We start from the raw sequence: 13,077 nt of genomic DNA on the forward strand, positions 1-13,077 counted from the left end.
AGTGAAAAAGAAAAGTGGGGGGGGGGAGAGAGAGAGAGAGAGAAAGGGAGACTGAAATTGACAGAGAGAGAGAGAGAGACAGAGAGAAAACTGGGTCTTGTAAAGAGACTAGTACTCTCAGTTCCAGACCTTCACCAGGTCTGTGCTTTAAGTTCTGTGCTTCTATTTCTCCGGTGCAACACGGGGCTAATACCATGGCAGCACAGGCTGGTTCTAAGTGTAAAATGAAGCAACAGACAAAAATATACTAAGAATGGTATATTTTGACATTTAAGAAAAATGCTATTAAATGTCAAATATTGGTAGAAAGCAAATTGAATACAAGGTACAGGAGTGTTTGGTTTTATTAATAATAAAAGAACTAAATATATATTTTAGATATTTACTAAAAAAGGACCTGGTTGACAAAATAATTCAATATAAGTGTTGAGGCTTCCTATTGCTTTAAATTTTTTTGAATAAACTTTTTTACTGAAGTATAATCAGATGGCATTTTGAAATAATTCAACTTACAAATTTTTAAGATAACATTCACTGTATTGGGTAAAGCAGGGTGTATCTATAATTTACTATCAGGCATAGACGGGGGCCTTGAATCTATAAGGATATTGTTATCTACTATTTAGTGCAAAAGATGTAAAATGATGAGTGTGTATTACGTGCCAAGGTTTTCTCTAGAATAGGCCTGCTGTAAAAGTCAGCGGCGTGCCAGTTCAGTTCAACGAGTACTTAATTAGCGCTTGTGATTTCCAAGGAACCGTGTGGGTACTGAGAAGGAAGCAAAGATGAATAGCATCAGCCGGAGGGAGACAAGACAGGAACCTAGGAAGAGGCTGCAAAGCAGAACGAGGCATCATAATGTTGAAAAGGTAAAACACAGGGAGAACCTGGTGGGGTTTAAAATAATTGAACTTTTCCTGCCTGCGTTTTTTTCTTTAAAGGAACTATTTTGGATCTCTTTCCACACACGCCAGGTCGCTTGTCTGCAAAGAATCCGCGACCCTGTGAAATCTCCCCTATGCCCTATATATTCGATGTGCTCCTCTGCCACCAGCACTGCACTTGGATTGGTATCTATTGAGTGGGTGGTGAAACGATGGAAAGTTATTTTTGTTCTAATTATGAGAAGTGTTTTATTAGAGGAGAGGAGGGGGCGGAGAGGCAGATAGAGACTGAAGCACTCGGGGAGGATGCTCCGAGAAGGCGTTACTAAGGTTACTAGAAAGAGGACGGGCGGTGATACTCAAGCATGGTTTTTTTCTAAAACAAAACGTATTTTCAAACTAGGGGCGTGGGCTTATAGAGGGCAGTGCCACACGATATTAAATGCTAGACTCCCGAAAGGGGAAGGGAAAGAGGGCCCAGAAAAAACTGAGGAAGGAGAGTTTGAGAAAGCAAAAAGCCTCAGCCGCGCCCCCCCCCCCCCCTTCCGGCCCTTTTCTCCCGCTGCCTTTGTTTCCCGGGGCTCTTCTGTCTGTAGCACAAGGTCGGCGCGCCCGGGGACGGTGTCATTTAATCGTGACGCGCAGCCGAGCCGGACCGGAAGTGGCGCCCAGCCGGGATCCGTAGGTTGAGGCGGGGAGCGGGCGGCGGCGGCGGGGAGCCTGCGCAGCCGGCGTGGCGGTGGTGGCCCTGCAGCGGCTCGCGCAGGCGGTGGTCGTCGCTGCAGCCGCTGCGGAAGGAGGAAACGGCGAACTCAGCGCGGAACTTGGCGGAGCGGGCAGGAGGGAAGGGGTGTGTGAGAAGCGCTATGAGTATATTTGGGGTCGGGGAGAAGGACCTCGAAACTTCTTCCTTATCTGCTACTAGTTGACTTTTTTTTTTTCGATGGCAGATTCTGGAGTCACCCGGCGTCTCACTTCTCGAACTTCTCTCGGCCCTTCTCAGTTGATTCGTAGCGCGAAGTGAGTGAGAGCTTTTTAGTGCGACCACCGAGTTGAGATGTGTATGGGATGGATGAAGCCACTACAGAAGAAAGAAATGGGAGAGGTGGAGTAGGGGTAGAGGTGGTGTCGCGGGGAGTGGGAACAGTATGATGGTGATGATGATAGTTAACATTTACAGGCTTTTACTGTCCCAGACACTGTTCTCAAACTCTTTATGTGAGATGACTCATTTAATGCCCAGTCCTATGAGACCGGTAGGTACTCTTATTAGCCTCATTTTGTAGATGGGAAACTGAGGCTCTGAGAGGTTAAGGAACGTGCCCAAAGAAAGACAAAGGAAAAGTGCAGAGCCAGGATTTGCATTCTGGCAGGCTGATCCCAGAACACATCTCTAAGCTCAGCACCATGGTTGTCCCCCATCAGGATGTGAAGAAAGTGAGGACATAAGAGAAGGAAAGAGAGGCTGGTATGGTTTGAACAGATGTGCTAAGACAGCTGGAGCAAGGAGTTGACATGGTAAAGGGTGTGAGATCCAAGTGTGTCTGTAAGGTGATGACAGATCAAGTGAGGGTAGAGTTGAACTGTGGCTTTCCAGCCTTCACCTCTACCTTGGCTAGGGCCTTCCTCCCTGGAATTCTGTGGAGCAAGGAAGGGAGCTATACACCCACACACCTAAGTTTGAAGATAGAACTATAGTACCATCACAGACTCATAGGATTTAAGGATTATTTGGTATAGCCCCCTTATATAGCAGATGAAGCCCTAGGAGATGAAGTAATATATTCCAGGTAGCCAGGACTAGAAACATCTTTGTCTTAGGTCCATTACGATGGAGTTTAGGCCGTTCTTTCTTCTTTTTCCTGCTATACCTGCTATAGTGAATATTAAACTTGAAAAATTTTGATGTATCATTTGACCCGGACTGGTTCCTTTTAGCTGTATGGATTGGATATTTATGACATCAAATGGTCAAATCATCCATCTATCTCCCATTAATATGTGTGCCAAATTCAATGTAATGCTGAAACTAGGAGCTTCTTCCAACACAACTGAGTGACAATTGCAGTCTTTGAGTATTTCTAAGAATTTCAATTAAAAAATGAATTGAAACAAGATAAAGTTGACTAGGCCAGAGGGCAAGGTGGTTTACCTTGAAGAAACTAGGTTTAAAAGGGAAAAAGGAAATCTCCACATTAGTTGAAAAGAGGTAGGAAAATTTTCATCAATTGATCGTGCACTGTTCACAGATACAGTTAAGTCTAATAGAGTATGATGATCAAAATGTTAGCATATTCCAGAGAGGCAGTTTGGGGTAATTGAAATCATGCACTTAAGAATCAAGTAGATCAGCTTAGCCACTGATTTGCTCTGGAAAATTGATTTACTTAACCTCATTTGTCCTTGATTTCTTCATCTCTAAAATGGAGATAATAGTTCCTAACTTGCAGAAGTGTTTCTAAAGTACGTGGCGTAATGTCTGGAACAGAGTTGGTGATAAATACACAGCAACTGGTAATACTCTGAATCAAATAAAAGTGAATCATTACTAAAGCTTGTATGCAGTCTCATGCTAGCTTCTAGACCTGGTTTTCAATGGAAAGGTCAAAGAAGAGATTTCCTTGTTGGCCTAATGGTAATTGAGGAGGAAAATGTTGCTTCATTTTCTGAAGGGTAAGTCTGTTATTTCAAAGTGAATGAAAGTTTTAGATGGCTAGATAGCCCGTGAATAGTGATAGGCTCACCATGACCCTTTAAAACCATTATGGCTTTTAAAGATAACTTACTTTTGAGCTATTCTGTTTCCTGAGCTATGGACAGCTTAGTTTCTAAGTAACTGACTTTACGCTCATTTACAGATGCATGGCCATGGAGGCTATGACTCTGATTTTAGTGATGATGAACACTGTGGAGAATCCAGCAAAAGGAAAAAACGGTAAGAAATTTTTTATTGATCTGTGTTTCCGATCCTTTCTATATTGAGATGAGGTGTAAATAAATAATATTGAAAGTTTTTGGATTGTATTTGCATGTGAAGACAAGCATGCGCTACTGGATGAGTTTTTGTTCATTAAACTCGAGTGAATTTGACTCAGACGTTTGAGAACAGTTGTGTGCAAAATGAGAAAATAATATTATGCTGTGAAGAGGTTTATGGAAAGGGAAGCAGGAGAAAAATCATTTAAAGCTGTTATATTTGTCTTTTGCATCTATTTTTCATTTAACTGTCAAGGACTTTTTACTTGTGAATCTCATAGCTAAGAAGGGGCTTCGTTGGTGGTCCCTTTGCTAGTGCTTGACTTCAACATGAGCTTCGTGTGGAGGATGAGATTGTGATGCAGCACAGTTCTTACGGTTTTGTGAATGAGCAGAGTAAGTGGTCACGGGAAGGAGCTCAAGGCAGTTTTTATTGAGTGGGAAGGGACAAGAACTGTCAGCAGATAAAGCCTGGGCCTTGCAAGGAGGCTACGTCTTGGTGGAGTTGCTGTGTTTAGGGGCAGTGTTTTCAGCTTTCAGTGCTTAAGAAACTTGATTTTATCCATTAACTTAAGAGTGGTTGACTGATTCATATTAACCAAATTTATAAAACTTGGTTTGTTACTTTACACTGAGAGCAGTATATGAGGTGTATAATTGGGACTGAACATTTTTGTCAGAGACTCAGTCTTCATGAATAGAAATAATTATAATAAATTACATTTTATGATGCTTTACATTTTCAAGATTTTTCATTCAGAAATATTACTTTGTAAGAATAGAATTTGAGCAAATCTAGTTGGATACTCTTCTCTGCACTAGGGTTATATCTGTCTACTAACTGAGGCTGATCATCTGTAGTCTATATCATCTATAATCAGCCCTTCTTTTCTCATATTATCAGTTACCAAAAGCTTCATTATCTTTACTTTACAAACAGGAAAATTGTAGCACACAGAAATTAAGAACGTTGATCTTTGTTTAAGATTAAGATAGTGAATGACAGAGCCAGAATTTGAACCCAGGAACCTAGGTGATCTGACACCAGAACCTGTGCATTTGTTAGTTTCATCTTCTGCATTTTATAGGTGTTAAATGAAGTTAGGATATTAATTAAGCTATTTAAGGAGATGTAAACTGTATCATTAAAGATGAGTGAATCTTTTTTAAATTAAGTCTTGAATTCTTTAAAACATGTTTCAGTTATGAAAATAGAAGCCAGAAACCCCTTTTGGGAAAAATAAAGTCTTGCAATAATTTTTCTTCTTCACAAACCAGGACAGTTGAAGATGATTTACTGCTCAAAAAGCCATTTCAGAAAGAAAAACATGGAAAGGTGGCCCATAAACAAGTTGCAGCAGAATTGCTGGATAGGTATGGTATTTCAATGTACTTTCCCTTTGTTTGGTTGAAGACGTTTTTGTAAACTCAAAAACTTGGGAATTTGATTATATTAATTAGAATATAGACATTTGAATTTGCTTAAAACAAAATTTGTCTTAACAGGGAAGAAGCAAGAAATAGAAGGTTTCATCTCATAGCTATGGATGCTGTATCCTTTTTATATTTCTAGATTTTTATAACTAATAGAATACTTTAAAATCTGCTTTTATTTCATAAAATCTTAAGTCAGATAGATCTGTATTTTATTTTTAAAGGTAAGTGTTTCTTGATGTGGAATTTTGCTGTTTATACTTTTGAGTACAATTTTATTTTACGAATATATAAGAAAGATTTAGAGACAAGAAATATCAAAACGTATTACTAATGTTTTATAAATGTTCTACAAAGTCCATGAACTTGCAAATGTGTTTTTAGGCTGTTTTTGCCAAGCTCGGACCATTTCTCATTTTTATACTACTCTTATCTTCAGTCTCATTTTAACTCTTACTCTCCTCCTACCTGGTTCTTGGCTATTTAAGGTCTTTGTCAAACTTGTATTTAAAAGTAGATCTGTGTGTGGACTGTCCTCAGGCCTGCTGTGGCGTCACCTCTCAGCTGTGACTTGGGGCTATCTTTACGCTATACCTTGCTTCCCTGTTGTAGTCTTGTCTCAGCTCAACTTTTTGATAAGACTGTGGCTCGTTACACTAACTGCTCCCACTGGCCATCCATGTTACTGCTGAGAATATTGGAGAATGAAAGAGAGGCCAAGCAAGACCGGAAGTATTTCTGGGTATTTATTACTATGGTCAGGGTTGGGAGAAGGAAACAATGTCAGTTAGATATACCCACTATGTGTAGTCATCTGTTTGGCTTTGTTATCATTCCTAATTCTTTTCTTTGACTTACAGAAGTTCTCTCTCATCACCAATTTATTTATTTCTCTTATCTCCTAACCCAATAGCTTAACTGTCCTGTGGATCTCATCTTCCACTTGTTCCTTTATCATTTCAGCATCTCCTCTGCCTTCTATGACGCTACTCAGCTGGGGGCATTGGGGCATCTAGTGACAGCCTGGTGAGGGTGAAGGTGTGGGTCCCCTTTTCTGGCATGGGTGGAGCTGGGGCCACAGCTGTTCCTGGAGTGCCTGGCTGGAGTAGAGTAGTTATCATCTAAAAGTTACCTGTCTTGTTAGACTTCTTCTCTCTTGGTTATTCAGTTAGAGCTGGCTTTCGTTGGGACTTTTTTGTCTGTGCTTGTTGACATTTCAGGTTGCCAGCCTCTTCACTTCTAAGTCTGGGATTTACGAGGCAAAAAGAAAACCTGGGGAACTCACCACCGTGTTAGACCATGGGTCTTGAGGTCCCTAGCTGGTATGTCTTCTCCTCTCCACCTGTCAGTCTTCTATGCTTGTTTTATATGTAATTTCCAAGGTTTTTACTTGTTCTTAGTGGAAAGAATAGGGAGAAGTACATCTTTGTCTGCTCCATCTTCCCAGAAGCAGAGTCCCATCCACCACCTGTTTTTGTAAATAAGGTTTGTTGGAACACAGGTATGCTCACTCGTTTAGGTGTCAGCTGTGCCTACTTGCATGCTAAAATGGCAGAGCTGAGCAGTTGTGACAGAGATTATATGGCCTGCATGTTTACCATTTACAGGAAAAGTTTGCCGACCCCAACTCTGAAAGACTTAAGTGACTTGCCATAGTCACGTGACCAGTTGGCAGTAGACCAAGAGCTAGAACCCAGATCTCTGAATATCTGGCTTTTCTTTTTTTCTTTTCTGAAATGCTAACTGCTTTGTTGACAGTTTTGGAACCATCATATTCTGATTCAGTATTCTGTTAGGACACATTCGGATCAATTAAATCACTATTTAGTTTTAATACGATAGGGTGTAGTCACAGACAGTGTATTATAGATGGGGTCAGTTCTGTTATGTGCAAGTTCAGCTCTGGAGAGAGTACCATTGAACTTTTTAAAACAAAAAGTAAAATGCTCATATATCTTGTTATACTGCATTGAAAATAAACACGACTGTGGATTTTTTTTAATATTAAAAGAAAGTATAAAAAGTGACATGTGATTTCTACTTACTTCTTTTTGAAAGCTTAGAGTTAGGATTTAATATCCTAAAAGTTGTGTCTTCTATTTTAGAGGCTTTATCATTACCGGATTAACTAAATTATATTTTATAATAATGAAAGGTAAATTCTACTCCTTACCTTTAATATTAGGACCTATGATTTATTTTTCATATTATGATTAAGATGAGTGGTGGTATGAGGCTGTATGTAGTTCAGCAATAGAATAGGAAGCTTGCTTTCTCCCCAGATCGAGATATAGTTTATTACAAGAGTAGTGTATGTTTGAAAAATGTTTGAAACAATATAGACAGTATTCAGTAGAAAGTCAAAGCCCTTCTACTCTAAAGTGTTCACTCTTAACAGTTTAATATTTACCCTTTTAGATCTTTTTTGAATTTATAAGCATCTATAGTATATATTTGCATACTAAAAACCCAAATAGACTCATACTGTGCTTTTTTTCCCTACTCACTAATATATCATGGACACAGAAGAACTTGTGAGCAAATAAAATCCTTAATTTTTACATTTCAGTATCAAAGGCATACAAAGTTTGTAAATGACTATATTTTATACTATGGTGGCAAAAGAGAAGACTTCAGGCGATCAGGGTAAGTGTCATGAAGTTTACATAGAATGGGAGGAATGTATTTAAAGAGCTACAGCTACTGTGTCTTCTGATCCTGTCATTCTCCCCTGCTTTTCCATTCCAGTTTCCATGTTATGTCCTAAAGTGGAGAGGCCATCCGTAGCTTCTAGCTACTAGCCGAGTAGCTCATAGTCAACCCCATTTCTCTGGCACCAGGCCTCAGGTAGCCTGCTGAGCCAGATCTGCTGCTGGCAATAACAGGATATGTGAGGAATGCTCATACCCCTGAGTATGTAGTAAAGTGTTTTTTTTTGGCAAGGATCTTTGAAATAGTGAAGTTTTTTTTTTTGATGAGGAAGATTCACTCTGAGCTAACATCTGTTGCCTTGCCAATCTTCCTCCTCTTTTTTTTTTTTTTTTGCTTGAGGAAGATTACCCCTGAGCTAACATCTGTGCCAGTCTTCCTCCACTTTGTATGTGAGTCACCACCACAGCATGGCTTGACAGTGGTGTGGATCCATGCCCAGGATCCAAACTTGTGAACCTGGGCCGCCGAAGCTGAGTGTGCCAGACTTAACCACTACACCATGGGGCCAGCCCCCAAATAGTGAACTTTTAAGATCTCAGTGTTTGGGATTGCTTTTCAAAAGGTGGGGCAAACAAGAAAACTCACTGTTAATATTTCCCACACATGAAATTCTTTCCTGTGTTTGAGGCTCTTCTATCAGAGCCTCTTGGTTTTGTGTTTTTTTTCCTCCTCTGACATAACAATTTTCTGAGGTCGTATAGCCCTAAGAAACTTTATACCTTCTCGTCTACCCCAAACTTATCTCCTCTCTCAGTTTAGCCTGTTTTCCCCAACTTTCCCTTGTTCTAGCCCTAAACTGTCAGCATCTTGACAAATCATCCCCTTCAACTCTCTTCCTGCCTTACTCAATCTTCCTAACAAGCGGTAGTAAAATGAGCTATGGAAAACTCTTCATGTATTTTTTAAATTAGATGTCAGTAGGATGATGTTACTGACTTTTTTTAAATTCTGAAACTTATTTTCATTCATTTTTCCATTAGTCCATTTGTCCATTAGTGCTTATTCAGATTTCTCATCCTAGCTCTGGTAATTTAGCACCATTTTTATAATTGAAACCACTGCTAGAGATGGACGGATTCCTTATCCATTTAAGTTGCTTCTGTGACAGCATTCTTTATAAGTGCCTTTTGTAAATACTGAAATAGTTTTTATAAACATGCATACGCACACATAAAAACTATCTTCATGTATTGTATTTTTACTCAGGTACTCTAAAATCTCATAGAACTGTTTAACCTCCTAAATTCGACTAATTTTATGTTCATATTAAATTGAAATAGTTTTCTTTTCCAGGGAAAATGATAAGACAGACATGGATGTTATACGAGAAAATCATAGATTCCTGTGGAACGAGGAGGATGAAATGGACATGAATTGGTAATTTTAGCCATTTGGGGCATAAGGCATCAGATGCTTTAGCCCTGTCCTTCCTGTTCTCAGAACGCTTTCTTACTCTGTAGCCTATCCAAGGCATTTAGCCCCTGCAGAGAACAGTTCTGAATCAGGGACATAAAACCACGCCTCAGATAGTGAATCTGGTTTGGTTCTTTTGGTAATTTTTAGCAGTTTTAACTGACTTCTCATTGCTTCACTTTGTCTTTAAGAAATAATTTATAATCTTTTTACAGTATTGTTTGTTGTCCTGTAATATGCTTCTTTTTAAATTTTTAAAATACTTCCGGAAAAAGTAATACCTGAAAATGGTTTTAAAAAATCCAAACATTACAAAGGGTAGAAAGTGAAGAGTAAGTCTCCTTCTCATCTCTGACTGTCAGTCTTCCAGTTTCCCTCCCTGAGAGAACCTCTATTAATAGTTAATATTCAGATATTCTATGCACATGTAAGTAATAGGCCTCTTTTAAAACATTAATATTTATAGCATATGTGTTATTTATTTGACATTGCTTCCAAGTAGCAAATTATAGGTGAATTTCTAAATGTATAAGATTTATGTGTTTTTTATGGATCTAGGGAGAAGAGACTTGCAAAGAAATACTATGATAAATTATTCAAGGAATACTGCATAGCAGATCTAAGTAGATACAAAGAAAATAAGGTATGCCTTCCAAATATTTATAGAAGGTTCTGATTCAAGTACAGTATTACTTTTTATTATACAATCATACCCCACATTATTCTTTTAAAGATGCTAATTCAAATCTAAGTTGTCCTGCATCTATGAATTATCATTTGGACCATTTAATCTCTGCAGCTGTGGCATTTACAAAAGGGTCCTTAGTCAGGGATGCTTCCTTGTGAGCTGAGGCATGAAAAGTCCAAATTAAACACAAGTGGCTCCTGGATCCTGTTTCATTCTAACTGTTGTCTAGAGCCTCTAGTGATTATGATGAATGATTTGACACTGCAGAATGATGTCTTGTTTCACAGATGATGTTTGAAATTGATAGGCTTTTTTTTCCAACTTGAGTACCATTTATAAAGAGGGAGATGCACATCTGTTATAGAAGTGTCTATTCTGGTAAAATTAACTCTTATCAGTGCTAATTATAATGGCAGATTTCCATTCCCACTTTACATCTTACTTTCGTTAATATTAAAATGATTTTTATTCCTATCTCCAATTTCACATTTGTAGCTAGAAAAGGTGACCCAGGAACAGATGATCTCAGTTTGAAATGGGAGGGGAGGAAATGTTGCATAAATCTGTATGTTTTGGGTAGTGTGCGTTGTATTAAGAAAGACAACCTATTTAAAAAGCTGTCTTAGATTTAATTATCATAAGGATTTCTTTTTCATTTAAAAAGTTAAATCTCAGGGCTGGCCCGGTGGCGCAGCAGTTAAGTTCACACATTCCGCTTCTGGGCGGCCCGGGGTTCGCTGGTTCTCGGTGCCGACATGGCACTGCTTGGCAAAAGCCATGCTGTGGTAGGCGTCCCACGTATAAAGTAGAAGAAGATGGGCATGGATGTTAGCTCAGGGCCAGTCTTCCTCAGCAAAAAGAGGAAGATTGGCAGTAGTTAGCTCAGGGCTAATCTTCCTCAAAAAAAAAAAAAAACGTTAAATCTCAGAACCATGATTGGCTTAATAATTTTTTCAGGAGTGTTTTTAATATGTGGTTTTCTTCACAATATTCTTGTAGATAATAGTAGTGTCCATTTTTATAACCCTGTTTACAAACCCATGCATGTAGTGTATCGCAAAGACGACTTCTGTTTCTTGTGAACTAGCTCTCATGTCCAGTACTAGTTATTGACTACGTCGAATCCAAAAAGCACCATCACAGTTGGAGTTACTTGACAGTTATCACACTACAAGTTGCGTGTGAAACATGTCTTTCTAGGAGCACTTAACAAAGCGGCCTTTTCACCTCTGTCTCATTTGTTGATTGTTCTCCAGTATTTGCTGAGGACTGGGCTGGGTACTGTGGAATAAAACATGGTGTCTGTCTTTCAAGAAAAACCTATAGTCTAGTTGAGGGGAGAAAATGTGTATAAATAAATAATTAAATATTCGTATTCTCCATTTTAAAAAAAAACAGTGTGTGACTGGAAATCATGCTTTGAAACAAATTATATTTTCCTATTAGGACATGACAAGTAGTTAGATACTGGAGTAAGCGTGAGTAAGAAATCAGATATGACTCACAGGTTTTGAATGTGGATACTAGAGAAATAGGAACTATCGTGGGAGCGGGATTTATTTTTAATTAAGATTTTATTTTTTTAGAGCAGTTTTAAGTTCATAGCAAAATTGAGGGGAAAGTACAGAGATTTCCTGTTACGCCCTGACCCGCACACACGAGGGGGATCTTTTTTTGTGGGGAAAGATACTAACTGTTTTGACATACCTTGTTTGAGGTGTTGGAGAAAGTTAGAGTAGTGCCTTTGTTTTCCTTACTAGGATGCATTTTCTCATGGTTTTATTTACACAAAGACAGTGGGAAAAAAGCCATACATGAATGAATGGATGTGATTGTGTTCCAGTAAAACTTTATATATAAAAATAGGCAGCAGGCCAATGGGCCACAGTTTGCTACTGCCTGGTGTACTATGTACCAGGTAATATTCTAAGTACTTTATATGTATTATCCCATTTAAACCTCTTAAGCCAAAGAAGTAGGTACTCATTATCTCTACTTTACATATTAGGAAACTGAGGCATAAATTAGTTAAATAGCTTGTCCAGTATTATACAACTGCTGAATGGTGGAGCTAAGACATAACCCCAAACAGTCTGACTCAAAAGGCTGCTCTCTCTTGCACTATAGTACACCGCCTCTTCACTGTACCATAACCTCTTTTTTTTTTCTGTTAGTGTCATAGAACGGGATTTTTTTTTTGCGTATGAAGTCTTAACTCAATGTAGTTTTTTTTTTTAAATTGAGGTTATGATAGTTTACAACCTTATGAAATTTCAGTTGTACATTGTTATTTGTCAGTCATATTATAGGTGTACCACTTCACCCTTTGTGCCCACCCGCATCCCCTTTCCCCTGGTAACCACTAATCTGTTCTCTTTGTCCACGTGTTTGTTTATCTTCCACATACTAGTGGAGTCATACAGAGTTTGTCTTTCTCCATCTGACTTATTTCACTTAACATAATACCCTTGAGGTCCATCCATGTTGTTGTAAATGGGACGATTTTATCCTTTTTACGGCTGAGTAGCATTCCATTGTATATATATATACCATATCTTGTTTATCCAGTCATCAGTCAGTGGGCACTTAGGTTGCTCCTACATGTTGGCTATTGTGAATAATGCTGCAGTGAATATAGAGGTGCATGGGACTTTTGGAATTGCTGATTTCAAGTTCTTTGGATAGATACCCAGTAGTGGGATGGCTAGGTCATATGGTATTTCTATTTTTAATTTTTTGAGAAATCTCCATTCTGTTTTCCATAGTGGCTGCACCAGTTTGCATTCCCACCAGCAGCGTATGAGGGTTCCTTTTTCTCCATAACCTCTCTAATATTGGTTACTTTTTGCCTTGGTTATTTTAGCCATTCTAATGGGTGTAAGGTGACATCTTAGAGTAGTTTTTCTTTGCTCTTCCCTGATGATCAGTGATGATGAGCATCTTTTCATGTGCCTGTTGGCCATCTGTATA

General features: G+C 38.7%; 1 protein-coding gene across 6 annotated transcripts in view; it reads left to right on the top strand.

Moving 5' to 3' along the window:
• The first annotated feature begins 682 nt into the window (after positions 1-682).
• FRA10AC1 (FRA10A associated CGG repeat 1) overlaps positions 683-13,077 on the top strand; it is a 33,883-nt gene continuing 21,488 nt past the window's right edge. For 3 of the 6 annotated variants that reach the window (XR_002807801.2, XM_014732965.3, XM_023640361.2), the window contains exons 1-8: positions 975-1,734; positions 1,835-1,904; positions 3,743-3,819; positions 5,139-5,234; positions 5,367-5,412; positions 7,864-7,940; positions 9,300-9,383; positions 9,978-10,062. Coding sequence is in view for 4 of the 6 variants with exons in the window: in XM_014732965.3 (XP_014588451.1) it covers positions 3,743-3,819; positions 5,139-5,234; positions 5,367-5,412; positions 7,864-7,940; positions 9,300-9,383; positions 9,978-10,062 (465 nt within the window). In the remaining 2 variants the exon portion in view is untranslated. Of the gene's footprint in view, positions 870-974; positions 1,735-1,834; positions 1,905-3,742; positions 3,820-5,138; positions 5,235-5,366; positions 5,413-7,863; positions 7,941-9,299; positions 9,384-9,977; positions 10,063-13,077 lie in introns of those variants that run through there. The other 3 variants (XR_011439684.1, XM_014732964.3, NM_001308964.1) reach the window with 2 other exon arrangements.

The sequence above is a fragment of the Equus caballus genome, chromosome 1 (genome assembly GCF_041296265.1).
Source record: "Equus caballus isolate H_3958 breed thoroughbred chromosome 1, TB-T2T, whole genome shotgun sequence".
NCBI lineage: Eukaryota > Metazoa > Chordata > Mammalia > Perissodactyla > Equidae > Equus > Equus caballus.